This window comes from Dendrobates tinctorius, unplaced genomic scaffold (genome assembly GCF_039654945.1).
Source record: "Dendrobates tinctorius isolate UK_male_01 unplaced genomic scaffold, ASM3965494v1 ptg000097l, whole genome shotgun sequence".
Lineage (NCBI taxonomy): Eukaryota > Metazoa > Chordata > Amphibia > Anura > Dendrobatidae > Dendrobates > Dendrobates tinctorius.
This window is the reverse complement of record NW_027361765.1, coordinates 14,289,833-14,316,564: the sequence shown is the minus strand read 5'-3', so window position 1 is coordinate 14,316,564 and position 26,732 is coordinate 14,289,833. Positions and strand designations below refer to the sequence as shown.

The following is a 26,732-nucleotide window of genomic DNA, read 5'->3' as shown; positions in this document are numbered from 1 at the left end:
AAAAAAACCCCTCACTTCCTTCTTGACACATCAGCACCGTATTTTACAGACATATCCACACTGTATGTTAGAAAACACTCCATGTTCATGTTAGAAACACAGAATCCATTCTACGCACAAATAAACACTCACATACACAAACTCACGCACAGTGTAGAGGACATACCGGGCTGTCTTCTCCTCTCTAGTTTCTCTAAATTTCAGCAGGACCGGGTTGAAGGACCTTTGGTTATGTGACAATGCCAAGCCTGCCTACTTCACAGCATGAGTTGTGTGTAGTATACTTGTGGAGATACCAAAAGATGGTAAAATGTCTCTGTTTAGGATATTTCTAAGGAAAGGATAAAAACACTTATGTGATTTGCAGTATCTTATAAAGGAAATAACCATGTCAGGTCGATGGTGACACCATTCTGAAATAAAAACATACTACAATTCGCCATTGATATAAGCAGAGTTTCAACAACATACGGCCAGCTACCACCTGTCGTTTTACTCAAATAATTCCTTTCATTTCACAGTGATATGTCTAAGGGGTAACATTTCTCCTTGTGGAGAGTGACAAGACAAGCCTGACATGTTATAGTAAGGAGACTTATGTCATACATGCAACTTTGGGAATTAAATTTGTAATTTGTCTGTTCAGAGAGGAAGAGGACAAGAACCCTATAAGAAGCAGCAAACCTAAATTTCAATACTAACTCTTTAATGAGCCTTGCAATATGACTTAGGAAAAAAGGCAAACCACAATCTCAATTTGCAGATGCAGTGTTTTGGGGTGTTGCCCCTCATCAGTGGAAAGCATGAGATATGATTTGGCTAGGGGATAACGCTAATTTTCCAGAGGAGCAAGCATGGCTTATAAGTCTCATTCTGACATGCCGGGTTTGGTTTGTCACTCTCCACAGGGAAAAATATCCCTTAGACCCCAGTCCAGAGCCTCTCAACTACCCAAATCAGGTTCCTTGCTTTGCACTGATGAGAAGCAACACCCCGAAACACTGTGTCTCCAAACTGAGATTCTGATTTTGCTTATATCCTAAGTCATATTGCAAGGCTCATTAAAGAGTCAATATTTACTTTTAGGATCGCTAATTCCAATAGGTGGCACTAGAGTTCCAGTCCTCTTCCTTTCTGAAGAGACAATTTGCACCGTGATATGTCAAAAGTTTTACATACGGTGGGTACGGAAAGTATTCAGACCCCTTCAAATTTTTCACTCTTTGTTTCATTGCAGCCATTTGGTAAATACAAAAAGTTAATTTTTTTCTCATTTATGTACACTCTGCACCCCATCATGACTGAAAAAAAACAGAAATGTAGAAATTTTTGCAAATTTATTAAGAAAGAAAAACTGAAATATCACATGGTCATAAGTATTCAGACCCTTTGCTCAGACACTCACATGCTGTCCATTTCCTTGTGATCCTGCCTCGAGATGGTTCTGCTCCTTCATTGGAGTCCAGCTGTGTTTAATTAAAGGTGTATGATATATCGTGGCACAGCTGTGTTGGTGCTCAAATAGGCTCCCACACCAAGATAATAATGAATAAAATTTGGCACTCAGCTTGAAATATGAAGAAATTAGAATTCATTGCAGTCAAAGCAAACGTTTCTGTCACCACTAGACCTTTTTCAATACACTGCAAAGAATATGTAACATAGTAGACAAATCAAAGAAATCAATTAAAAAAATCACATCTATGTAAAGTGGAATAGAGAAACTCAATCAAATTCCAGTGCATTGTGGCAGGAGTAGGACGGTAAGGTAAGAAGAAGCGGGGAGGGTACATACCCGACTGCTCATGAAAAGTCCATGTTGAGATAAGTAACGCCTATAGAGATAAGATACTATAATGAGGGGACCTAGTTCATATTAATGAGAATCAATATGGTATGTGTAGTGAAAGGCCACTTACAGGGGTAGGGTCTCCCAAGACAGGCTCTTCAATGGCTTTCGTAGTGAATATATAGGGCAAAGAGTAAACTAAAATAAAGAAGAATGTCACGGGGCAGTAGGGAAAAAGCAGGAGACGTGGAACCAGGGCCCCTGAACTGCCCCTCAGGCTAAGGAGGTGCCCTGACTTTCCTTAACTTGGGGGTACACTTGAAGGTAGTGAGGCCCAAGTCCCCAACCTTTCCCTATCTTCTGTTTAGCACTAAGCTAAACCACCAACCCCCTCCCCAGGAGATGAGACAGGGAATAAAGTGTACTGCACAACACCCAAAGGAAAAAGGGAAAAACACCAAAACACTTATCTTGCTCTGCTGCAATCATCAGAGTGAATCACCGGATAAACTTTTCGCAGTGGCTCAACACCTAAGAGCCAACTGCCATCTTCACCATCTAACTCTGCTGCGGACACCGGGCAGTCAGAGTTCACACCAGTTTCAGCAGTGGCTCTTCACCTCAGAGCCCGCTGCTCACTTCACTGTGGTTCGCATCCAAAAGGAAAATGCTGCTATTACCAACACCTGCTCATAGACCATGTGACCCTATATGGGAAAAGGGAATGGTCAAATGATCAGGGGCCAAAAGCTGCTATAACCCCACTGACCACCGGGGGCAAAAGGTAAACTAAAGAAAATATCAGATGTAATGACACTTGTGGCCACCGGGGACAAAAACCCATATCAAGCGCCCAGAAGCCTGAAAATAAAGGTTTTCATGAGGGAACTCAGACTCTGACACGGATCCAAGAATTGGACCGTGACAAAGAAAAAAAGTGGAATAGAACTGTAAATAGTTGAGCGCGGTGTCCACTGCTAGTTTGGGCAACGTATGGGTGAAAAAAGCCGGCTTTTAAAACCCAGAGGCGGGATTAGCATTCCTGCCCAGACCAGAAGTGCATCACTGGAAGTGATATCATAATGCGTGTAATCATTTGTATTTCCACTGGCGCCCGGAGATGACATCGTGTGCATTCCACCGGGAAACCTATGTGTCATGTCTATTAGCTTGTTGTGGTTACAAAGAGGTGGGATTATGAAGGGTTTTGTTATGGACACATGGCACCTCCCGGCCTCCCTCCCCCTTAGTTTTCCCTCTTCCTCCTTCCCCTGTCCGCTGCCATGTGTCCATATCAAAAACCCTTCATAATCCCGCCTCTTCGTATCCACAACAAACTAATAGACATGACACATAGGTTTCCCAGTGGAACGCACAGCGACGTCATCACTGGGTGCCAGTGGAACGCAAATAGAAATGATTACATGCATTACGACATCACTTCTGGTGACACATTTCCGGTCTCGGCGGGAATGCTAAACCGACCTCCAGGTTTTAAAAGCCGTCTTTTTTCGCTCATATGTTGCCTGAGCAAGCAGTGGACACCGCGTTCAACTACGCCACACTGCGCCACCACCCAGCACCGTTAAGATTAATATATCTACGACTGCACCATGTGGTCCTTAATGTTTTATTTCAGATATCTGGTACCAATACCTACAATCTTCTTATAGGTCCCTGTCTATTGCCACTATTTGGCACCTCTACCAGGATTTCTATGCACAGGGTCGCAGTACCATATGGGTAAGAATAATTTTATCATATGTATAAACTCAACTTCCCTGGTGCATATTATAACATTCTCTATTTAAGCATAATCAAAGGCTTATCCAGGATCTGGTTCATGGATTATAAACCTATCCATTACGTATAGGTCACTCTTTACATCCACAATTCCTTCCACCACATTTGGTGACTTACAGTTCTATTCCGCTTATTTCTTCTTTATTTTAGATTATGGTTTGCCCTATATATTCACTACAACAACAATTGAAGAGCCTGTCTCGGGACAGCACACTAGTCTCTCAAGACATTGGTCAGTATTATAGGAGATTTACAAATTTAGTTATTCAACATCCCAAAACCCTAAAAAAAAATCTTTTTTTATGTATAGGATTTTTCCTGAATACGATAGCCACTGGGACCATGATTTATTGAAAGCTACCCTACCCCTGTAAGTGGCCTTTCACTACACATGCCATATTGATTCTCATTAATATGAACTAGGTCCCCTCATTATATTATCTTATCATCTCTATAGGCGTTACTTATCTCAATATGGACTTTTCATGAGCAGTAGGGTACATACCCTCCCTCATTCTCCTTACCTTACCTTCCTACTCCTACCACAATGCACTGGAATTTGATTGCGTTTCTCTATTCCACTGTACATAAATGTGATTTTTTTAAATTGATTTTTCTGATTTGTCTACTATGTTACATATTCTTTGCAGTGTATTGAAAAAGGTCTAGTGGTGACCGAAACGTTTACTTTGACTGCAATAAATTCTAATTTCATCATATTTCAAGCTGAGTGCCAAATTTTATTCATTATTATCTTGGTGTGTTTAATTAAACTGATAGTACTTGATTTGTAAAGGCACACACCTGTCTATATAAGACCTCACAGCTCACAGTGCATGTCAGACCAAATGAGAATCATGAGCTCAAAGGAACTGGCTAAGGAGCTCGGAGACAGAATTGTGGCAAGGCACACATCTGACCAAGGTTACAAAAGAATTTCTGCTGTACTATAGGTTCAGAATTGCTAAATGTAAGAAGTTTGGGACCACCAGAAGGCTTCTCAGAACTGGCCAAACTGAGCAATCGTGGCAGAAGAGCCTTGGTGAGAGAGGTAAAGAAGAACCCCAAGATCACTATGGCTGAGCTCCACAGATGCAGTAGGGAGATGGGAGAAAGTTCCACAAAGTCAACTATCGCTACAGCCCTCCGAAAGTCGGGCCTTTATGGCAGAGTGGCCCAACAGAAGCCTCTCCTCAGTGCCAGACATATGAAAGCCCACATAGCGTTTGCTAAAAAAAATACATGAAGGACTCCCAGACTATGAGAAATAAGATTCTCTGGTCTGATGAACTTTTTGGTGATAATTTTAAGCGGTTTGTGTGAAGAAAACCAGGCACTGCTCATCACCTGCCCAATACAATCCCTACAGTGAAACATGGTGGTGGAAGAATCACAGTATTGGGGTGTTTTTCAGCTGCATGGACAGGATGACTGGTTGCAATTGAATGAAACATGAATGCAGCCAAGTACAGAGATATCCTGAATGAAAACCTCTTCCAGAGTGCTCTAGACCTCAGACTTGGCCGAAGGTTCACCTTCCAACAAGACAATAACCCTAAGCACACAGCTAAAATAATAAATGCTTCAGAAGAACTCTGTGATGATTCTTGACTGGACAAGCCAGATATCTGACCTAAACCCAATTGAGCATCTCTGGAGAGACCTGAAAATACCGGTCAACCAACGTTCACCATCCAACTTCATGGAACTGGAGAGGATCTGCAAGGAAAAATGGCAGAGGATCCCCAAATCCAGGTGTTTGTTGCATCATTCCCAAGAAGACTCATGGCTGTACTAGTTCAAAAAGGGTGCTTCTACTCAATACTGAGCAAAAGGTCTGAATACTTATGACCATGTGATAATTCAGTTTTTCCTTTTTATTAAATTTGCAAAAATTTCTACATTTCTGTTTTTTTCAGTCAAGATGGGGTGCAGAGTGTACATTAATGAGAAAAAAAATGAACTTTTTTGAATTTACCAAATGGCTGCAATGAAACAAAGAGTGAAAAATTTAAAGGGGTCTGAATACTTTCCGTACCCACTGTAGACCTGGCATTGACTAAAGCTTCCATACCATTTAAAGGAGGCTGAGATTTCAATCACTAGAAACAAAAACTGAATATGATATTTATGGAATCAACAATGAATCAAAAACCTCTTAAATAAAATGCAAATAGATTGATAAAATGTACTCATAGCTAAAAGTAACTCAAATGTATAGTAGTTTTTCATACTGAAATGTAACTTTATTAACATAGATGTCATATATAGTAGATACAACTGAGTAAGGTGATGTTATGTCCTGTGTTGCTGCAGGGGACCAGTATAGACCAGCAGGTGACAGAATCCACTGTTGGGGACCGGAACACGACAGCTGGTTTCAGCACACAAGGTTGGTAAAAATTTAATTTTGAACTAATATACAGAATATTACACTTTAGGCTGAAATTACACCAGTGTATGGCATCCGATACGAGAGCATCGGATGTGATATGGTAATGACCCTTGGCTTCAGTCTGCAATTGTACTCTCAGTGAGCTGCCCCATAGAATAACACTGGGCCGAGTGCTATGCCATGTTTTATCGCATAGCACTCGGCCGTGTTATATGCTAGTGTGACCCTGGCCTTAGGCTGTAACTAATTTTCTTTTCCTTCATCGCATTCAAATATATATATACATTCAAGTAAACTGTAATTGTTACTTTTTGTAAGAAACCTAAATGACTTTCTGTACTTAACATACTAAATATAGCAACTTCTGTCCCCCATAGTTTTCTGTTTACATTACTGTGTTTGGTGAAGTGTCCATTAGGCTGGAGTCACACTAGCGAGAAAAACAGACGAGTGCAATGCGATAAAACATCGCATTGCACTCGTCGCAATGTTAATGTATGGGGCAGCTCCCATCATCCGATTTTTTTCTCGCCCGTTTTAAAAAATCTGCCCCCAGCCACCCCAGAAAAGGCGCATCTATAAGATGCGCCTTTTCTGGGGTGGCTGGGGGCAGAATTTTTTAGCTGGGGGGCCAAAAACAATATTCCCTCTCTAGGCTATTAATATCTGCCCTCAGTCACTGGCTTTCCCTCTCTGGTGGAGAAATTACCGCGGGAGCCCACGCAATTTTCAGGTCTCTCCATTGATGCTCAATTGGGTGTAGGTCAAGGCTCTGTCTGGGTCAGTCAAAAATGGTCACAGAGTTGTTCTGAAGCCATTCCTTTGTTATTTTAGCTGTGTTTTTGGGGTGATTGTCTTGTTGGAACTTGAACCTTCGGCCAAGTCTGAGGTCCAGAGCACTCTGGATGAGGTTTTAATCCAGGATAGTTCTGTACTTGGTCGCATTCATGTTTTGTTCAATTGCAACCAGTCATCCTGTCCCTGCAGCTGAAAAACACCCCCCAAAAATGATTTTGTAAATTTTGTTGAAAAAAGGTGAAATCGTTGGTCAACTTTCAACCCTTATAACTTCCTAACAAAAGAAACTGATGTTTCAAAATTATGCTAAAGTAAAGTAGACATGTGGGAAATGTAATTTATTTACTATTTTGTGTGACATAACTATCATGAAGTACAATATGTCTTGAAAAAACATTGTTATAATCAGTGGGATCTGTTGGAGCATGCCAGAGTTATTACCTCATAAAGTGACACTGGTCAGAATTGTAAAACTTGGCCTGGTCATGAAAGTGAAAATAGGCTTGGGGGCGCAAGAGTTTAAAGAGAACCTGCCTTATAACAATAAACTGTTACTTTACTAACCTGCAGATATGGTGTTAATCTGCAGGTTAATAGCACACCAAAGCCATGCATCCACTGCTCTGAGAGATGCACTGTTGATAGGAAATTAACTTTATTACTCCCAGAAGCTTTGGGCTTTCAGTTATAGGGGTGCGGCTGGTGCAGCTACAGTCACCGCCTAATGTATGGTGAGCGGTGACTGTAACCTCAGCCTATAATTGACTGAAAACTGTCAGACAAGGATTTTTTTTCCTCATAGCAGCGGGGCGCTCAGTGCAGTGGTCACACACGGCCTTAGAATGATGTTAATCTGAAGATTAACCCCATATTTGCAAGTTAAAAGCTGTTCACGTAAGGTTGAATACTGTCAGAAAAGAAAGATCAACTAGAATATTTTCACCAAACTTCTTTCTATCGTACTGAAATGTGAGACTGCACATGAGGCCGCACGAAATGCTTTAGTCATCTCGGCACTTTAGTGTTTTGATTTAGCACTCAGAAATTTGAAGCATTACTAATACTGTACATATGCCATAGTTTATCATTGATATTATTTGCCCTTAGAATAGTGGCTTTAAAATTCCTTTAACCTGAATTCAAAGGAACCTAGAAGAGGTTATTTTATTAGCTATTCTGAATTATTGGATGGCCATAGAAAAGTATGTTGACATCTTACCAACATATGATGTACAGTTACATCATATGCCTGCTCCTTAGTTTTCATGCCAGCTCAGGAACTGAGCCTGCATCTTTACCAGCAGATGATGACTGTGTTATTCAGCCATCATCTGCATCTATTGGTGGAGAGGAGCTCTGCCCGTGGCAGTTACCTTTGTAAATGTCAGGTGTTCATACAAGAATATTAGCCATGAGGAAGTCACACTTTTGTAGTGTAACGCGTGGGGCTTTGACTCTCTCCCTTTCTTATCTACTTGTAGGTTGGGTACGTTGTGGTTCATACATGTATTCAGGATTTGATAATCCTTTGGGTATTTATATTATTTACATCTATATTTCTTTAGCTTGTTCTTTTTGTTCCCCTAGGCCTATTCTAACAGTGTATTTTGCTATACATAGGCACTTCAGTATATTTAACATTTTATTTATGTTACTCTATATTTGGACTATTTATTATTAGTTTTGCTGTAATTTCATGTGCTATTTTGCTGTTAGCAACTCTGGTTTATTTATTTATCTCTAGCCATATTTTGTATTTAGCCTTTTTCTCCTTTTCTGTTGTGATATGGAGATTATCTTCACAAAAATAATCCCCTTACTTTCTAATTTTTAATTTTTTATGTCCTTAGTGCATGTTGATGGTCTAAATAAAGTACTTTTCATTTATGTGTTATTTCAAGCATATACACCTGTTTCTTTCCCCATACAGGTATTCATAGGACACAGTGATTTTTGTTGTCTACAGCTTCTGTATATAGATGATTGCAGGTTCACGTCTAATGAATACACGTAAAAGTAAAAAATAAATAAAAATATAAAGGTTAAAACCACTATGACTTCCCTTTTCTCCCATTTAAAATTAAGAAAAAAAATACAAATACATGTTATCTCTAAATCCGTTACAGTCCAATCTATACAAATATAAAATTAACCAAAGCAGAAAATGGTGTAACGAAAAAATAAATCAAAAGGCCAGAATCGCTTTTTTCGGCTGCCACAATAGCATAAAAATACATGTAATGCAAAGAGAGGTGATCAATGCCTTGTGTCTACCCCTAAAAGTTGTAATCAAAAATGGTAGCTTGCGCCAGTCCTTTTATGTTTGTTATTGGAAAAATAAAAAAGTTATTGTTTTTGGAAGAAGGAGAGGAAAACAATCATCAGGAGCACAAGGCCTCTCAGCAAGCAGAAACAGGATGCACTCCTGAATATAGAATCTTGAGCCAACCCCTTTAAATATTTAATAAAGACAGTTAATATGAAGAATGTGGATGTCTATGATGTTCAGTCTATGGTATATTGTCACTGTCACCCAGTATATATAGCCAAAATGTAGTTTATTGGCATAAGTATTAGAACAAGTTCCCTTGCGCCACATTAAGGTTCTAAAACTTTGAATATCATTTGAAAACCCAAGGACAGCACTATTTTTTAGAAAGAATATCTTTATTAAATGCTCGTAATATATTATAATTGCTAACATTATACCTTTTGATGGTATACTTTCTTGATAGTATATAGTTATAATATAATATTATCAATCAGTGACAAAGTTTTAATTCATCCTTCTGGATTTAGCATCTTGCACTGCCGTTCCAATCTTTGTTTATCATCTGAAGCAGTGACATCATTTTGACAGTGGTGCAGTCAATTAATGACCCGATCTATAAGGCCGGGGTCACATTGTGTTTAGGCAGTCCATTAGACGGACTGCGTTACACTGCAGTGTAACGCAGTCCGTTAACGCTGCCATTGACCCCCATTATGTGGCGCATCGCGACGCATGCCGTAAAGCTGCACGCGTTCGCGATGTGCCGTCATTCAGTGACGGAGCCTCGGACGCAGGCTGCAGCGTCTGAGGCTTCGTCACTGCTAGCTCTGATGAATCATCAGCGCTAGCGGGTGTAGCATAATGCGATCTCGTTATGCTATACCGTTAACGCAGTCCATCAACGTTATGCGTTAAACAGGCTGCAAAATGCAATGCGAACCTAGCCTAAGGCACAAGGTGCTGAGCTCACATATGATGCACAGGAATATTATTATTAACAGAGTTCCCCACCATCACTGAAAAATAATTGACTAGAAAGAAGCCTTATAAAACAATATAAAGTACTTCATAATTGAGAAAAACTACTTCCCTGTCTGAAGAAGCTAATGCAAAATGTGCATCAAGGGGTGCTCGTCGATGCACACACTGGTTATTTTTTGTATTATTGCGTACTTTATGTTTCTTTAGAAGGTTGCCTTCTGGTTTACTATTTTTAGCTTGGGTTTTGTGTGGAGTTATATTGATAATACTATTTCTATGCATCATACTTTTCATGTGATAGTCAGAGACTTTTTCCCTTTGTTGCACTTGCATTTTATTGTGATCTGATTAATGACAGATACTTGACATGCACAGGGTGGGCCATTTATATGGATACACCTGTGTGGGCCATTTATATGGATGCACCTGGGTGGGCCAACTTCAAAATGGCCACCATGGTCACCACCCATCTTGAAAAGTTTTCCCCCTCCCATATACTAATGTGCTACAAACAGGAAGTTGATTTCACCAAGCATTCACATTTTATTTAGGTGTATCTATATAAATGGCCCACCCTGTACTTCATTAGTCTTTGCAATTGTACCTCTATAGTAATGATTTTTTAATATTATTACACTATACTAAAATACTTTATCCTGCATCATGTTGCTTTCCTCTGGATTTTCTGTCTTTTTCTTAGAATTATTTAATATGATCATGATTTAATAAAGATGTTTCTATTATTTATAGTAGCAGAGTTTCCTTCTTGTATCGGATTGCTCTAAATAAACTTTTATTTCATTTTCACCGTGAGACTAGATATTTTTCAATGTTTTTCTCCTTATGAATTTAATGGGGCTCTCCAGGACTAATTATAATCACCATTCACTCATATATTACAAGATATACTTCTCTATATCCATATAAAATATGTGTTATTCAAAACAAACTTGAATTCAAGCTAATTGTTATCTTCATCTTTTACATTGTAGTGTCTGTGGACAGCACCTCCATTCTGGTATCGGAAGTAGCTGACATCCCTGCTCATAGCTGCTCATCAGAAGACCTATGTTCTTTAGAAGTTCAGGGTTCTTTGCGTTCTGCAGACTTTTCTCCATATAGCACTATTGGCACAGCAGTTACAGAAAGTAGTTGTGCCAGTTTGGAGCATAGTCTCCGCTGTGGCCTTCATCTCACCAATTCTCAGTGTTCACCAGATGATGATGGAAGCAGAGCATCAACAGACAGATCACAGTGGCCAGACTGTGATAATTATACTCAATCCAGATCTTTGGACTCGTCATCTCAGAATCTGAGCACTCCTGAAAGAGAATCTCAATTGTCTACAAAAGAAAGGAAGGTCTCATTGAAACCTATAAAAATGTGCTGTGGTGTGTTCAGCCAAACACCTGGACAATGCCAACCATCACAAAGCACATTACCAACTAATCCAACACCTCACTCAGGACAGAAGGAAAAGACAGCCCAGCATCATGCCAAAAGATATCGGATTGCTAGTATAGTCCGATCCACCAGTGACCCAGTTTCCTGCTCATCTAGTACAGAAGGTAAGTGGACAGCTTATAAGAGTGACCCAATGGGGCATCAAAAAAATGGGTATAACCTAAATGGCATAAAGTATTTCCTAATGGAATTAAGTAATGCAGAAACTAATAAAGCCTAACTTGAAAGTTAAGAAAATGTACAAATTCTTATGGAACATTTATTACTAAATTTAAAGGGAACCTGTCACCAGGTTTGAACGATATGAGATATGGCCTCACCTTTCAGGCCTGATATACAGCAGTCTATAATGCTTTACATTTACCCAAAACCCAACCTGCAAGTCATGAAAAAGACCTCTTATTATACTCACCTGCGGGGTAGTCCGGTCCGATGGGTGTTGCTGGTCTTGGTTCGGTGCCTCCCTTCTTCTTGTGATGCCATCCTCCTTTTTGCGTCATGTGGATGACGTGTCCCTATGTCATCCACACAGCATCCCCGGCATCACGCACCTGTGCAGGCTTACTTATCTGCCCTGACTATTTCATATCGGTCAAACCTGGTGACAGTTTCGCTTTAAGGCATCACTGATATCAAATGATGTCAAGGGGAAAGATGGAGGGCAGCAGCTTCCTCCTCTCTCTCCTTTGAAAATATGAAAATCTAGATGAGATAACCATTTATGTACCGGGAGTAATTTAAAGTGTAAGGATACTTTAAAGTGGTATTCTCAAGTTTGAAAGTTATCCCTTATCCATCTTTGAGACAGGGGATAACCTTTCATTCACTGGGGATCTGGCCACTAGGACCTCCATCAGTCCCACGACTGGGGGCTCATCTGAATGGAATGGTAGGTCGATCATTGGTACTGTTTCTCCATTTATTTTTAATGGAACTGCTTTAGACAGCCAAGTGCTGTGCTCTTTTTTTTTTTTTTTTTGGCGCTCCCATAGGAATGAATGGAACATCATTACTAATGATCAATTTCTACCCTATTCACACTTCAGTACCCCAATTCTTGGGATTGTTGGGATTGATGGGAGTCCCAGTAGTTGGTCGACTAGCAATCAGGAAGTTATCTCTTATCCCAAAGATAAGGGATAACTCTCAATTTTGAAGATACCCATATAAATGGACAACCCAAAGTCAGTACACTCCTTGATTACAAGGGGATTCCCCCTAAATATCAGAACCCTGATTACATCTAAATCCTTATATACAATAATCAACTATCAGTATCTACGGTGTTGTCAATAATTAAATTAAATATCTGCAATAATTAACAACTTGCTACATTATTCATCTGAATGGCATGGAGTGCTGCCTACATTTTTTTATTTAAAAACCTTTATTAAATATGTAGGTTACAAATAGTGGTGTGCACCAACCACTTTAAGAAGACTAGTGCTGCTTGTAATTTTTTTTTTGCTAGATACTATAAATAGACATAAGACTCTTGGGAAGGTGCCTATATTGATTGTCACCTAGCTTTCCCAAAAAATAGATGTAATTAAAAAAAACACTAAGTTGAATTTTAGGGAAAACTTTGGGTAAAATTGATAAAGTGTGTTGGTTCCTACTAAATGCTTGAGATGGTATTGTGTAGCGCAGATCATTTCTACTTTACTGGTTAATCTCTGTTAAAGGGTGCTTTCACACTACATTCAGGCACCCATTCAGCAGCTTTGTCGGGGTTTATGTCCAAACCCTCCGCAAAACAGGATTCGATCGTATGCACCGATGGCGTCATAGACTATAATGGTGCCGACAAAATGAACGTACTTTCTGCCATGCAAAATTTTCGGCGTGTACGCCTACAGGAGATGGACACACAGATGTAGTAGACTACGTCTGGGTGTCCACCTCCTTTAGGTATACACTCCCAAAATTATGCACTGCAGAACTCATGTTTGATCTCCCACCGCCAGTCCATAGCGCCGTCGGCACATATGTCCAAATCCCATTTTTACCAAAAGTAAGCCCAGATGGGAGCTACTGAATGGAGTGTGGGAACTTAAACGCAGTGTGAAAACACCCTTAAGGGGAACAATGCAAACTGCTTGGGGACAGACAATCATAGATACAAGTACTCTGTTCCTATACAATCTGCATATTTTGTTTCCAAGGAAGTATTTGAAGCTGACAAAGATTTTTTAACCTCTTTCCTTGCTCATTCATTAGGTGATAGCTGTTATGGTTAAATAAGTCAATAATAAAGAGATAAAAAAATTCCAACCGTTTGCTCATGCCAATCGGTCTAAATGAAAGCGCCTTAATGCATTGTTCTATTAGACCCTTCATTAGGTATGAGGTATCATTCAAGCTTCTGTTTTTCATCTATGCATTCTATAGCTTTTTTTATTTTCATAGATAGCATCCTTTATAATCTATGATGCTGTTCATGTGCCTTTTTGCGGACAGTGTGTCTTCCAAAAAATCAGAGACATATCGGTTTTTGATTGAAGTGATGGATAAAAATAACTTAAATAAATTTATGGGGGGTTAGTAAAGTAATGGGTAGGAGAAGTTTAGCAATTTTTTTTTGCACACATGTACCGTAAATCACTGTGGAAAAAATGATAGTAAAAATTGACACGCTGAACAAACACTGATAAAAATTGGTCCAGTTTTCAGAAACTTGAAAGCAACAGACATCTGAGTGAGGCCTAAGAATTTATAATTTTAGCCTGTAATGTTCCATTAAGGCCAGTTTCAAACAACCTTTTATTTCTAATACGTGAGAAATGGTTTGTGTGCTGGACTGATTTTTGGTTAGTGTTTGAGTGTTTACCATTTTTTGTTGCACCCTTTCTTGTACGCATGAAAAAAGGAAATCTTGACTTCTACACTTTAGGACTTGTACAGACAAGCGTATTGTACAGACCTGGACTGTCTGAGTAAAAATCAATCAGCACACTAACAAATGTAATTTAATAGGGCTATTCATTAGACCAGCCCATTCAAGCCCATGGGTACACAAAAAAATTGAATGCCATACAGATCATTCATACTGGATCTGATTTTATATTGATACATTGCCATTATTAACATAGGAAATTGTATGTGATCATGTACATTTTCAAATTCTGATGTTTAAATACGAATGTCAGATGGACGTAAAATACGAACACACGGATGGCACACAGATTGCATACGAATGACAGTACAAATATAAATTGTCCAAGTTTTCTGGATGAAAATCAGACAATTTTTCTTATGCTCTTCTGATCCTGGCCTTAAACAGTAAAATATGGACAGCACACAAAGAATTCTATGTACTATATGTTTTTTTCATAAGACAATAGTCTTGCATTGGCAAGTTTGCTCTGCAACATGGATCAAAGTAGAATTTCTAATTTTTTTGTAGATCGATGTTAGAAAAGACACAGTCATTTTAACACGTCCATGATCTATCTTCAATAATTATGGATAGCGCACAAATGGACCAAAAACAACTGATGTGTGAAATCAACCTAACAGCTTCACAGAAAAGTAGAAAACTTAAAGGAGTTGTCCACTGCTTGGACAACCCCTTCTCATATCCCAAGTTTGGCCCCAATAAAATAAAATGCTTATATTCACTTTCCATGTTGGTGCCGTTCCAACAGTGTCGGCACTTGCTCTACCATGGTTCATGTCTGGTTGTTACAGCACGAGAATGCTCTGACCAATCAGTGCTGGCTTCACTGTCCCCGCTGTAGGGATCATACTCACTCAAGTGCGGCAGGAGGAAGACAGGAGGCGCGTTTCTTTAAAAAAGTCTGTGCGGGTTTATTTGCTCCATAAACCCCTAAGCAACAACAAAAGGTAACCGCCTTCAGATCAGGCAAAACAACACAAAATGTCCTTAGCAGGGCTCTGCTCCTTCAGGCCTGTAGACACACAGGCTGAGGCGATGTCCAGCGTGCAGGCTTGGTCTGGAGCCACACACACAGGAGGCTTTCTCCCTCCCAAGACACAGACCATGTGCTAAACCACAGCCTCCATTATGTAGGGTGTAACCACACCCACAGGTGAGGTACATATCACATGGGCTGGTCACTTGATCGTAACATCACTGCAGGTCCTCAAGCACCTGCAGGTCCTCAAACAGGTCCTGGCAGCATGGTGGTTCACTGGTTAGCAAATCCCACCAAGGACAACATCTGTAAGGAGTTTGTATGTTCTCCCCATATTTGTGTGGGTTTCCTCCCACATTCCAAAGACATACTGATAGGGAATTTAGATTGTGAGCCCCATTGGGACAGCGATGATAATATGTGCAAACTGTAAAGCACTGCGGAATATGTTAGCGCTATATAAAAATAAAGTTTATTATTAATATTAAACACCTGCAGGTCCTGCAGGGAAAAGGGGTATGGTGATCACCCTCACCCAGAAGTGAGGTATATGTGTAGCCAAACCCACCCATCTCTCAGAGCTACCCGCAACCCAGACCCAGGTGTACTAAACGACAACCTAGTGCTTATGTGCACTAAAGAAAAAATACTCCGGGTTACATCACAGGGAGCAGCCATCCCTGTGACCCACACCTCCCATTGATTACACGGCCATTAGCCTCCTTAAACTGCCTTTGGACGTATAAGTAATCAGCGGGAAGTCAGAGCTGTGTCTGGCAGCTCACTTCCTGGTAATTACTTATACATCCGAAGGCGGGGACAGTGACGCCGGTGCTGATTGGACATAGGGCTCATTTACCGTAACAACCTCACATGAGCCGCAAGAGAGTGCTGATACTGTTTGAATTGTGCCGGCACGGGAAGTAAGTATAACCAAGTAGTAGACAACCCTTTTAAAACTGATCTAATAGTTTATCATTATTTTTATTAGTGGTAAATGCACATTCTCCCCGAATACCTAAATAATTTATACATTTCTTCACCAAATGTCACTAAACATTCTGTTGAACAGATCCAGTAATATAATCTGTGCTGGGGACTTATATACTAAGACAGATAGAATAGATAACCTGGTTAGAAAGCAATTACGTTTGATCAATATAGAGCACATTTGAAAATAAAACTCTGACAAAATATATCAGCAGATATAACCTGCAGTTTGACTTTAGTACCTGAAATGGATTCTGTATTTTATAGCAAGCAGTTACTAGAAAGAAAAGTTTCATGTTTCAGGCAGCCCCAGCAGTTCTGCGGCACAATTGCTAGATTAATTAGAGAAGACATTTGGAAGCTTGAACTGAATTGAAAATTAAAGGCACTTTTACACACCAGAAAATTACCGGACCAGTAATATGGTTTGTATCCCCAGCTGAGAAAATGAGGCTGAACTTTAACACGCTTACAGAATGATCCCACTAGTTTAATGCTTTGTGTTTCCAGCTGGGTTTTCACAGTATGAGACTATATGTCTTTTAGAAAGTCTTGTTTGCAAATAGGTTCTTGTTGACTTGTGTTTAGTAAATTGGTTCCTAAGTAGATTCGGTCTGAATCAGTTCGGAGACCTTTACAAAACTCCGCAAAATTACTAATTTTGTAAACGTACAGTATCTTGTTGCAGTTTATAACATGCGGGGAAATGAGATTACCTTAATAACTTTCTCATTGAATGCCGCTAACAGGGCAACTGTTTAAAATATAATAATAGTATTGAAGAGAAAGTAAGCTTCAGTAGGAATATTTTAAGCTTGACTTTTGCTGACCTGTTTGCTATTTATTTTTCTTTGTACTGTATTTAATAGGAAAGAATAAAGAATAAATCATTAATGGAATATTACTGAAATCAGATATTAATAAAACGTTTAAAATATATGTATAATTGTTGCTGTTATTGACCAACATTTGTTAATTACATAAAAAAAATCTTCATTATTACAGTTATTATAAGCACAGCCATGTGCTGCCTTCTGTAATTCATTAATCAGCTTTGCTGTTTAGACTGGGACAGGTTCAGCAGAGGGTGGAGAATTTTATGACCACTCCATTGCACTGATTAAGGCATAGATAAGACAGGAAAGGAACCTTATACACTAAACACACAGAAAAGGCTTAATGGGTAGACACTTTTAGGGCTTAAAAGAGTACCAATTATGGGGAACTCCATGTTTGCATGATCATTCTGACTTTTTCACACCAACATTCAATTTTCAAAAGTGGGAAAAAGGGGGCAAGATTTAATGGAATGAAGCTTTCCAGAGGAAAAAAACCTAATTTTAATGATAGTGCATAAAGAGGAGTGAATCTGACAAAACTCAAATTCTTACCCCAAATTGTCATTGAAGTTATTCATTATGAATCAAATGAGCCCTGATAGTCATTAAAAAAGCAATTAATTATGCTCTGAGGTCTCTCAACCACAAAGCATAATAAATGAATAGGCAGAGAAGGGGTAAAAAACAATAAAATATACTCACCTAGCCCCTGACCTGTCATTGCCACCACAGCCCACATCCATTCTCCTCTGGCTTCCTAATGCACCTATTCTGCTCCGATGGCAGTCTTTCACGTTTCGAATACTGGCTACTCATTAACTCATGCTGTGGCGTCATGATGTAAGAATGTCTGGCACCAAGTGAGATCGTGTTGGGCGGCACATGTTATAATGTCAGAACACATGTATTGAGGTCCTGCCTCCTCAATACTGAAGAGCTGGCAAAGACTGAAACTGACACTGGAGTTCAGCAGGTGCCTTAGGAAGCCGGCCGATGACCAGTGGGGGTCTTGATAGAAGGGACATTTCATCGAATTTCCAGCCCATAAGAATCCAGCAAAATGTCAGCCAGCTGACCAGCATTTTTTTTTTATTTATGCAAGTTCATTAAAAAAATGGGATTTTCAAGAATCTTAACAGTTTGGGAAATTCTAAACAAATTTGATTATTTTAGAATGAGTATCCTCATCATTAGTAATGCATTTCAGCAGCTTATTCAGTGTTAAATGAATGGGTATTAATTTGCTAATGCATGTAATTATAATTTTTAAAACACAACAAAAGCAAATTTCTGCAGAACAAAGTTTTGTTCTTTAATATAGGACTGGTGGAAAACCTAATGCAATGATCTGCTTTAGCTGCTGAGAAGGGAAAGAAGGGAATGCCTTATTATAGTAAAAGTCTGTTCACAAAATATTTTTCAGCATGATGGCGTAATCTGACATGCAACAGAATCCATGGCAGCTATCTCAGGTTAGTGCCTGTGCTTCTGTAGCAGATATACAGTAGGTCTCATTCGCACATCAATTTTTATTTGTTTACATACAAGAAAAATCAAATTGAGTTTCATTAGCGATTTACTTCAGTTTCATTAGATTTTCAGCAATTTCATCAGAGTTTAGTCAGAGTTTCATCATTTGTTTCTCTCCACCTTCTCCTATCAGCTAGTGAGAAATGGCATTTATTGCCAAATTTAATCAGACAATTAGATCAATAGCGGACATATCTCTGTTATTTTGCATGGACCACTTGGTCCCCAAAAATCCCAGACATGTAAACAGCCCCATTAATTATTATTGGTATGACTGCTATCCGTGTAAAAAACAAATAGCTTTTGTATGTGAAAAACTGACGAGTGAATGAGCCCTTCCAGATGAAATACACAACAACCAGCTAATAAGTCTCATTTACTGTGGATAAGAGTGTGTTCACATGGCATCTTTTAGTTTGTGACAGCAGCCAAACATAAACACGAGGAACGGCATAAAAAAATAAATAAAACCAATTCTTTACCTGCTGTTGATTTGTTTATTCTGCCTCAAAAAGATTGCAGTAAGGCTCGGAGCACATCTATGCTAAGCGCTTACAAGTTTACATGTAAATCTCTGAAATACATGATTCAGACAGAACCCTCAATGGAAGACCCCTATAATAAGGCAGATAGAGACATTATGGGCTCTGTCTGGCCATTATCCAGGAGTGTCCGTCTTGTTAGGCGTGCTAGCGTGGAGCAGGGATCAGATGGAGTCCAGAGTAACTCTGCTGCCTCATAGGGAATGGATCCCATAGGGGTTTCATCTGAATAATGTAACATAGTAACAAAGTAACATAGTTATTATGGTTGAAGGAAGACTTTAAGTCCATTTAGTTCAACCCATATCCTGTCCTAACTTGCCCTAACATGTTGATCCAGAGGAAGGCAAAAAAAACCCATGTGGCAAACAGTAAGCTTCGCATTGGGGAAAAAAATTCCTTCCCGACTCCACATATGGCAATCAGACTAGCTTCCTGGATCAACACAATATTAAGGAAACTAGTGTATATACCCTGTAATATTATACTTTTCAAGAAAGGCATCCAGTCCCTTCTTAAATTTTAGTAGGGAATCACTCATTACAACATCATATGGCAGAGAGTTCCATAGTCTCATTGCTCTTACAGTAAAGAATCCGCATCTGTGAGTATGCTTAAACCTACTTTCCTCCAGATGTATAGGATGCCCCCTTATCCCCGTCACAGGTCTAAGAGTAAAAAGATCATTAGAAAGGTCTTTGTATTGTCCCCGCATGTAATAAGATCACCCCTAAGCCTTCAATTTTCCAAACTAAATAACCCCAAGTGTAATAACCTGTCTCGGTATTGCAGACCCCCCAGTTCCCTAATAACCTTGGTCGCTCTTCTCTGCACCAGCTCCAGTTCAGCTATGTCTTTCTTATACACCGGAGACCAGAACTGTACACAGTATTGTAAGTGTGGTCGCACTAGTGACTTATATAGAGGTAAAATTATGTTCTCCTCATGAGCATCCATGCCTCTTTTAATGCATCCCATTATTTTATTTGCCTTTGCAGCAGCTGCCTGACACTGGCCACTAAATGTGAGTTTATCGTCCACCCATACACCCACGTCTTTTTCAGTGACAGTTTTGCCCAGTGTTTTACAATTAAGCACATAATTATACATCTTGTTCATTCTACCCAAGTGCATGACCTTACATTTATCCCCATTAAAGCTCATTTGCCATTTATCAGCCCAAGCTTCTAGTTTACATAAATCCTCCTGTAATATAAAATTGTCCTCCTCTGTATTGATTACCCTGCAGAGTTTCATGTCATCTGCAAATATTGAAATTCTACTCTCTATGCCCCCTACAAGGTCATTAATAAATATGTTAAAAAGAAGCGGGCCCAAAACTGACCCCTGTGGTACCCCACTGCTAACCGTGACCCAGTCCGAGTGTGCTCCATTAATAACCACCCTTTGTTTCTTATCCCTGAGCCAGCTCTTAACCCACTTACACATATTTTCCCCTATCCCCAATGTTCTCATTTTATGTATCAACCTTTTGTGTGGCACTGTATCAAAAGCTTTTGAAAAGTCCATGTACTCCACGTCCACTGCATTCCCTTGGTCCAGTCCGGAACTTATCTCTTCATAAAAGCTTATCAGATTAGTCTGACAGGAACTGTCCCTTGTAAACCCATGTTGATTTTTGGTCATGACTCATGAGGTTATTCTTCTCCAGATACTCCAGTATACTATCTCTTAGAAAACCCTCCTGGATTTTACCCACAGTTGAGGTTAAACTTACTGGCCTATAATTTCCAAGTTCAATTTTTGTCCCCTTTTTGAATATTGGCACCACATTTGCTATACGCCAGTCCTGTGGTACAGACCCTGTTATTATGGAATCTTTAAAGATTAAAAATATGGTCTATCTTTGACTGTGCTTAATTCCATGTCATTCATAGGTTTAGAAGGAAACCCCGATGCATAGAGCTAGAGTTGAGCGACTTTGGTCAGATTGGGTTTCATGAAACAAAATTTGTTTCAGATGAAACTGGTCCGACTAGGGCAAAAAAAGTCAGAGTTTCGTCCGAAGCCCGACCCCAATGCAAGTCAATGGGAAATAAAAGTCGGCATTGAGCGTATGACATTCATCCACTCAATGCCGACTTTTATTCCCCATTGACTTGCATTGGGGTCGGGTTTCGGACGAAACTCTGACTTTTTTTTGCCCTAGTCGGACCAGTTTCATCTGAAACAAATTTTGTTTCCTGAAACCCGATCCGACCAAAGTCGCTCAACTCTAGTCATATATAGACCAAAAGGTCTGTGTATGTGAGGTGTAAAAAGCCGTTATTCACAGCACCATATGAGCCAAAAAAGAGTTAACAGGGCAAAAAAAAAGCCCACACAATTGTTCAATACCAAAGCTTTATCCTTCCCTGAAGAAGCCACACAGCATGTGGCAATACGCGTGGGGCCTTGCTCCCCCCTCTCCCTTACCCCACTAACTGCTTCCAGGTATTGATGTATAAATAAAATTTACCTTTTGTACATTTTGTGGAGTTCCCATATGTAGATAAATTGCTTTTCTCTTTTGTTCTTTGCATAGGGGGCCTCCTTGTTACTGGTAGCACAAAGGCTCTGGAAACGTGCTATGGTTCCTCACCCCCCAAAAAAAAAATCCAAAATTTCCCAGTGGTGTAATTTCCAAAATAGGATCACTTGAGGGGTGATTATGTTCTCCTGGCACTTAGTGGCTCTGCTTAATGTGGTCCGCAAACTATTCTATGATTTTTTCTCCAAGAGTCTTATGGTACTCCATCGCTCCTGAGTCACACAGTATGGCTAAGCAGCAGTGTGCAGCCACATATGGGGCAAATCTGCATTATAATATGGTGCTCCTTCCCTTTTGAGCTTTTCACTGTGACTGAAAGTATTTTCAGATTGCATGATTACATATAGAGTACTGGGGCTCTCAGGAGAAATTTCACAACAAATTGTGCAGTCTATTTTTTCCTTTTAGCCCGTATAAAAATTAAAAGCTTGGAGCAAAAACAACATTTTATTTGCAAAAATGTAATTATTCTTTCTTCACCACCCAATGGTATAAAATTCTGTGAGGCACATGTGGTATCAATATGATCACTGCACCCCTAGATTAATTCATAAAGGGGTTGTGTAGTTTGTAAAATGGGTCACTTATGGCGGATAGCTGTTCTGGCACCTCAGGGTCTCTGCCAATGTCACATGGCACCCTCAAACCATTCCACCAATCTGAACTCCAATATGCAGTTTTTTCCCATGTGAGCTTTGCACTATGCCTCAAAAGTAGTTTTCAACAACTCATGGGGTATTGGCATACTCTGGAGAAATTGCATAACAAATTGTTCAGTTGATTTCCCCCTATTATTCTTTTTGAAAATTATAAAATTGGAGCCAAAACAAGATGTTAGTGGGGAAAATGGTAATTTTCTATTTACTCAGCCCAATGATATACAATTCTGTAAATTGCCTGAGGATTGAAAATGCTCACCCCACCACTAGATGAATAATCAAAGAGGTGTACTTTCCAAAATGGCATAACTTTTGGGTGTTTCTGCTGTTTTGGAAGCAACAACTAAATTGAGAAAAAATGGGTAAATTAACTGAAAGTGTACATAATTCCCTTAAAAACATCATTTTATTTAGAAAGTATTTAAAATGCACCCAATAAACCCTGTGTACAGTGAGAAAATTGGAGTCTGCACGATATATAGCAGTACTCTCTTCTGGACACATAAAATGAGGGTCTTTGATCCTGACCATTCTTTGATAACAGAGAATATTCTATGAAAATGAATCTAATATAGTTATCATAATACCTTGACACAGATCTGATCAGTTTCTTTGTTATATTGGGTCAGTAATGTCATCCCAGGTTGTATACCGCATAAATGGGCCTATTAGTCCCTAGCATGTCCGCAAGGCTGTCCCTGCCTAGCAGTGGAGGGGATGGCATCCAAGTATTTCGGTATTTGGCACCCCTGCTCAATAGTGGCTCACCCTAATTTTTCCTGGTTGTCCTACATAATAAGATAACATAGAAAATAGTCAGGTCTAAACAACATTATCAATATTCTAAGAGGTATATAGAGCACACCGTATATAGAAAAATAGATAAATCTTATTGTTTTGTAGTTAAATTATAATGTACATCACTGTATCTTATTCCTCAATGGGTTTCCCCATCTCTGGATCATAAGGAGGCCCAATTATGAAGTTATGAGAGGTAGAGATGAAAGATACCAGATAGTTATATGCCCATTGTAATATATACCATGCTATTTTGTCATGTCAGGGACTCTTCAAATGTGACATGGCAACTGCAATCGATTGCAGCCAAAATTGCACTCCAGAGTTTAACCCCTTCACTACCAAGGGTGGTTTGCACGTTAACTACCGGGCCAATTTTTACAATTCTGACCACTGTCCCTTTATGAGGTCATAACTCTGAAACGCTTCCGTGGATCCCGGTGATTCTGACATTGTTTTCTCGTGACATATTGTACTTCATGTTAGTGGTAAAATTTCATTCATGTAACTTGCGTTTATTTATGAGAAAAACGGAAATTTGGCGAAAATTTTGAAAATTCCGCAATTTTCCAACTTTGAATTTTTATGCCCTTAAATCACAGAGATATGGCACACAAAAAAGTTAGTAAGTAACATTTGCCACATGTTTACTTTACATCAGCACAATTTTGGAACCAAAATTTTTATTTGTTAGTAAGATATAAGGGTTAAAAGTTGACCAGCGATCTCTCATTTTTGCAACACCATTTTATTTTTACGGACCACATCACATTTGAAGCCACTTTGAGGGGTCTATATGATAGAAAATACCCAAAAGTGACACCATTCTAAAAACTGCACCCCTTAAGGTGCTTAAAACCACATTCAAGGAGTTTATTAACCCTTCAGGTGCGTCACAGGAATTTTTTGAATATTTAAAAAAAATTAACATTTAACTTTTTTTCACAAAAAAAATTACTTCAGGTTCAATTTTTTTTATTTTACCAAGTGTAACAGGAGAAATTGGACTGCAAAAATTATTGTGCAATTTGTCCTGAGCACGCTGATACCTGATATGTGGGGTGAACCACTGTTTCGGCGCATGGCAGAGCTCAGAAGGGAAGGAGCGCCGTTTGACTTTTTCAATGCAAAATTGGCTGGAATTCTGATCGGACGCCATGTCGCGTTTGGAGAGCCCCTGATGTACCTAAACAGTGGAAAACCCCCACAAGTGACCCCATTTTTGAAACTAGACCCCCTAAGGAACTTATCTAGATATGTGGTGAGAACTTTGAACCCACAAGGGCTTCACAGAAGTTTATAATGTACAGCGGTACAATTAAAAAATCATATTTTTTCCACAAAATGATCTTTTCACCCCCAATTTTTATGTTCCCAAGGGTAACAGGACCCTAAAAGTTATTGTGCAATTTGTCCTGAGTACGCTGATACCCCATATGTGGGTGTAAATGACTATTTGTGCACATGGCAGAGCTCGGAAGGCAAGCAGCGCCATTTGACTTTTTTGGCTGGAATTGAGATCAGACACCATGTCGCGTTTGGAAAGCCCCTGATGTACCAAAACAGTGGAAACCCCCCACAAATGACCCCATTTTGGAAACTAGACCCCCCCAAGGAACTTATCTAGATGTGTGGTGAGAACTTTGAACCCCCAAGTGCTTCACAGAAGTTTATAACGCCCAGACGTGAAAACAACAAAAAAATTTTTTTCCACAAAAATGATATTTTTGCCCCCAAATTTTTATTTTCCTAAGGGCAACAGGAGAAATAGGACCCCAAAAGTTGTTTTGCAAATTGTTCTGAGTAGGCTGATACCCCATATGAGGGGGTAAAACACTGTTTGGGTGCATGGCAGAGCTTGGAAGGGAAGGAGCACCATTTGACTTTTTCAACGCAGAATTGGCTGGAATTGAGATCAGATGCCATGTTGCGTTTGGAGAGCACCTGATGTGCGCAAATAGTGGAAACCCCCAATTCTAACCCTAACCCTAGCCCTAACCCTAACCCTAACCCTAACCCTAGCCCTAACCCTAGCCCTAACCCTAACCCTAGCCCTAACCCTAATGGGAAAATGGAAATAAATACTTTTTTGATTTACTATTTATGGCGGTTTTTATGTTTGACAGCTGTCACACGCTAAAAGATGCTTTTTATTGTAAAAATAGTTTTTGCATCACCACATATTGAGAGCTATAATTTTTCCATATTTTGACCCACTGAGTCATGTGAGGTCTTATTTTTTGTGGGACGAGTTGACGCTTTTATTGGTATCATGTTCGGGCATGTGACATTTTTTAATCGCTTTTTATTTCGTTTTTTGGGACGCAGAATTTACAAAAACCAGCGTTTCATGAATCTGTTTTGGGTGGTGCGTTTACACCGTTCTGGGTGTGGTAAAATTTATAAGGCGGTTTTATTCTTTGGGTCAGTACGGTTACAGCGATACCTCATATAGGTCGTTTTTTTATGTTTTGGCGCTTTTATGCAATGAAAACAATTTTATATAAAAAATAATTATTTTTGCATCACTTTATTCTGCAAGCTATAACTTTTTTATTTTTTTGCTGATGATGCTGTATGGTGGCTCGTTTTTTGCGGGACAAGATGCCGTTTTCAGCGGTACCATGGATATTTATATGCGTCTTTTTGATCGCGCGTTATTGCACTTTTTGTTCGGCGGTATGATAATGAATCATTATTTTTTGCTTCGTTTTTTATTTTTATTTTTTAAGGGGTTCGCTTAAGGGGTTAACTATTGGGACAGTTTTAAAGGGCGGGTCGTTACGGACGCGGCGATACCAAATATGTGTACTTTTATTGTTTTGTTTTTTTTATTTTCAATAAATGAATTTATTGGGGAATATTTTTTTTTTTTTTTAAATTTATTTGGCGATTTTGTTTAAAATTATTTTTACACTTTTTTTAATTTTTTTTTTACTTTATTACAATGTCCCAGGGGGGACATCACTGTCACAGGCACTGCAATCTGTCACAGGCACTGCACAGGCTTCCTCATGCCTGCGCTTTGCAGGCACTGAGGAAGCCAGCTTCCTGCAGGCCCCCGGAGGTCCCCGTCGCCATATTGGATCCGGGGACCTGCAGGAAAGGAGTTCCCCGCAGCAGCGCTGCACATTGCGCTGCCGTGGGGGGCTCAGGGAAGCAAGGAGGGAGTCCCCTCCCTGCCGATGCTTCCCTTTAACCCCCGGTACACCGCGATCGTGTTTGATCGCGGTGTGCAAGGGGTTAACGTGTCGGAGGCGGTCCGTGACCGCCCCTGACACATTGTGCCGGGTGTCAACTATGATAATTAGCTGACACTCGGCCGCGATCAGCGGCGCTCACCACGTGGGCGCCGCTGATCGCGATGACGTAATATTCCGTCCATGGTAATTAGGTCCATGGTCACATGGACGGAATATTACATCATTTGTAGGTAAGGGGTT

At 39.7% G+C, this 26,732-nt stretch overlaps 1 protein-coding gene and 1 long non-coding RNA gene across 3 annotated transcripts in view; one reads left to right on the top strand and one right to left on the bottom strand.

Moving 5' to 3' along the window:
- ENTREP2 (endosomal transmembrane epsin interactor 2) overlaps positions 1–26,732 on the top strand; it is a 1,465,465-nt gene that overhangs the window by 1,353,528 nt on the left and 85,205 nt on the right. For both annotated transcript variants that reach the window (XM_073586920.1, XM_073586919.1), the window contains exons 8-9: positions 5,909–5,984; positions 11,031–11,606. In XM_073586920.1, the coding sequence (XP_073443021.1) occupies positions 5,909–5,984; positions 11,031–11,606 (652 nt within the window). The remainder of the gene's footprint in view (positions 1–5,908; positions 5,985–11,030; positions 11,607–26,732) is intronic.
- LOC141098998 (uncharacterized) lies at positions 173–2,428 on the bottom strand. Its single transcript, XR_012234404.1, has 4 exons — positions 1,920–2,428; positions 1,796–1,835; positions 1,406–1,643; positions 173–331 (listed from the first exon to the last, which is right to left on the bottom strand). It is a non-coding gene; the product is annotated as an uncharacterized lncRNA (long non-coding RNA).